This window comes from Artibeus jamaicensis, unplaced genomic scaffold (genome assembly GCF_021234435.1).
Source record: "Artibeus jamaicensis isolate MK-2021 breed Jamaican fruit bat unplaced genomic scaffold, CSHL_Jam_final contig_466, whole genome shotgun sequence".
NCBI classification, from domain to species: domain Eukaryota; kingdom Metazoa; phylum Chordata; class Mammalia; order Chiroptera; family Phyllostomidae; genus Artibeus; species Artibeus jamaicensis.
The window spans coordinates 20,081,519-20,084,796 of NW_026521844.1; the positions used below are offsets into that span (position 1 = coordinate 20,081,519).

The 3,278-nt window shown below is 51.2% G+C and overlaps 1 protein-coding gene across 1 annotated transcript; it reads left to right on the forward strand.

The window, feature by feature from the left end:
- The first annotated feature begins 639 nt into the window (after positions 1-639).
- Positions 640-3,278, forward strand: LRRC15 (leucine rich repeat containing 15). The gene has a single exon (XM_037153423.2). The coding sequence runs from the start codon at positions 649-651 to the stop codon at positions 2,395-2,397; it is 1,749 nt and encodes a 582-aa protein (XP_037009318.1). The 5' UTR covers positions 640-648; the 3' UTR covers positions 2,398-3,278.

Genomic DNA, 3,278 nt, shown 5'->3' on the forward strand with positions numbered 1-3,278 from the left:
GCTGCCATGTCTCCTCCCAGCAGGCCACCATGTTTATGGCCTTAACATCTTTTCCCAGATTCAGACCCTATTTATTTGTTCTTTTTCCTCCCCATCTCTCCTGAGGAACTATGTTCAAATAGCAAGTTTAGATTCTATGAGGGATACAGTGGTAGATGAGATACTGTGGCTGCCTTAAGGAACCTATAGAGATAAAAGATGAACATCCTTGCCCTTGAAATGCTTATTGACTAATGAAGGAGGCAGAGGGGAACAAATGTCATTCAGAGCTGGCTGTGGTGTGGGCCACAGTGGAGGTTGGGAAGACCATTTGCATGGAGGGTAGCTAGTGTTGATTCATGGAAACTGGGAAAGCTTCCTGGAGGTGACTGCATTTGAGCTAGACTTGGAAGTATAAGAAAGATTTGGGTGAGGTTGAAGAGCATTCCTGGTGAAGGGGATGGCTTGGGCAAAGGCATGGTAGTAAGGAGGTGTGGGGGAAGGCAAAGAGACTCAGTGACCAGACCACTGGGAGCATAAGTTGGGTATGTGCTGATGGGGTTCAAAGGCAAGCTAGTTTTTGATACCAAAGATTGATGTTGGCTTAAAACCTACTGCGGTGTTGGTGATATGACCCTGACTCATGTGCTCTCTCCCCTTGTACAGGCCATGCCACTGAAACACTATCTCCTTTTGTTGGTGGGCTGCCAAGTCTGGGGTGCTGGGTTGGCCTATTATGGCTGCCCTAGCGAGTGTACCTGCTCCAGGGCCTCCCAGGTGGAGTGCACGGGGGCACGAATTGTGGTGGTGCCCACCCCTCTGCCCTGGAATGCCATGAGCCTGCAGATCCTCAACACACACATCACCGAACTCAACGAGTCCCCATTCCTCAACATCTCGGCCCTTATTGCCCTGAGGATTGAGAAGAATGAGCTGTCCCAAATCATGCCTGGTGCCTTCCGCAACCTGGGCTCACTGCGTTACCTCAGCTTAGCCAATAACAAGCTTCAGGTTCTGCCTATCGACCTCTTCCAGGGCCTGGACAATCTTGAGTCGCTCCTCCTGTCCAGCAACCAGCTGGCGCAGATCCAGCCGGCACACTTCACCCATTTCAGCAACCTCAAGGAGCTGCAGTTGCATGGCAACTACTTGGAACACATCCCTGACGGCGTCTTCGACCACCTGGTGGTCCTTAACAAGCTCAATCTATGTAAGAATAGCCTTACCCAACTCTCGCCCAGGGTCTTCCAGCGCCTGGGAAACCTCCAGGTCCTCCGGCTGTGTGAGAACAGGCTCTCAGACATCCCCGTAGGCACTTTTGATGGGCTGAACAACCTTCAGGAACTGGCCCTGCAGCAGAACCAGATTGGTGTACTCTCCCCTGGCCTCTTCCACAACAACCGTAACCTCCAGAATCTCTATCTGTCCAACAACCACATCTCCCACCTGCCCATCGGTATCTTCATGCAGCTCCCCCAGCTCAACCGTCTCACCCTCTTTGGGAATTCCCTGAAGGAACTCTCTCCAGGGATCTTTGGGCCCATGCACAACCTTCGAGAGCTTTGGCTCTATGACAACCACCTCACTTCTCTACCTGACAATATCTTCAGCAACCTCCGCCAGTTGCAGGTCCTGATCCTCAGTCGCAACCAGATCAGCAACATCTCCCCCGGTGCCTTCAACGGGCTGACAGAGCTGCGGGAGCTGTCCCTCCACACCAATGGGCTGCAGGAGCTGGACGAGAATGTCTTCCGCATGTTGACCAACCTGCAGAACATCTCCCTGCAGAACAACCGCCTCAGACAGCTTCCAGGGAATATCTTTGCTAATGTCAATGGCCTCATGACCATTCAGCTGCAGAACAACCAGCTAGAGAACCTGCCGTTGGGCATCTTTGATCGCCTGGGGAACCTATGTGAGCTTCACCTCTATGACAATCCCTGGAGGTGTGACTCAGACATCCTTCCACTACGCAACTGGCTCTTGCTCAGCAAATCCAGGTTGGGGACAGACACCCTCCCGGTGTGTTTCAGCCCAGCCAGTGTCCGAGGCCAGTCCCTCATCATTGTCAACATCAACACCATTGTCCCCAGTGCCCAGGTTCCAGTGACCCCCAAGGTGCCCAGCTACCCGGAAACACCACAGTACCCAAGTACACCCAGCTATACTGAATCCACCTCCATCGCTTCCACTACTCAGTTCATTAGACCTACGGAAGACTTCACTGATCTGACCACCATTAAGATCACTGAGGACCGCAGTGTGGTGACCAGGGCCCAGAGTGGGCTGGCCATTGCTGCCATTGTCATTGGTATCATTGCCTTGGCCTGTTCCCTAGCTGCCTGCATCTGCTGTTGCTGCTGTAAGGAGAGGAGCCAGGCGGTCCTGATGCAGATGAAGGCACCCAATGAGTGTTAAAGAGGCAGGCTGGAAGCAGGGCTAGGGAATGGTGGAACTGCTGGAGGTACTGGGAATTTCATCTTTCGATCCTTGCCCGTGGGTCCACGGAGCCATCCCCTGCTCCCTCTCTCTGGTTCCTGAGAGGAAGGGATCCCCATCTTTTCCTGACCTGCTCTTGCAGGACCTTCTCACCACCAGAGAGATCTAGCCCTGCAAGGTTTCCAATTCACATCCCTGGGCTTCCTAGAAAAAAAGCCCTTCCTCTAAAGCCTCACCAGCAATCCTCTGAGAACAACCTTCCTTGTGCCCGCACCCCTACTGGCTTCTACAGATTTATTCATTACATGCCTGCTCACTTTGTGGAAATAGTTCTCCACTGGGACAGCCTCTCTCCCAACTATTCTGTAAGTTGATTTCCCTTCTTTGGCTCTTCTTGTTTGTGGCATGGCTCTACCCTGTCACTACTAATGAAGTTCTCCTTTGATTGTCTGCTCCTGAAAGAAGGCTTCAAGCCATTTAGCTGGTTTCTTAAGAACTGCCAAGCACCCTGGCTCTCAGGATGCTGTGAAAGAGAGAGGAAGAGGCTGCTGCTCAGTTTCTGGAGACAGAGCCATCATCAGCATCTCTCATGCTTTTTATCTGGAAAAGGAGGAAAGGCACCAGTGCAACCAGTTCAGCCTTTTAGGGAATGATGTTTCCAAGCTGCAAACTTTGCTTTTAAGTTTTTAGTCCTTTAAGGAATAAAATCATGTAGAATTTATGACCCCTAAAAAATGCTAAAATCAGCTTATTGGTACTGGGCAGAGAAAGCAGCCTGGTACCTGTGGGTACCTGTATCTACTCCTGGGATTTTTCTTTTTTAATTGTCTATTGAAGGATAACATGAATACAGAAAAGTG

Coding starts and splice junctions, on each gene's coding strand:
- LRRC15 (XM_037153423.2), top strand. CDS start 649: ATGCCACTGAAACACTATCTCCTTTTGTTGGTGGGCTGCCAAGTCTGG.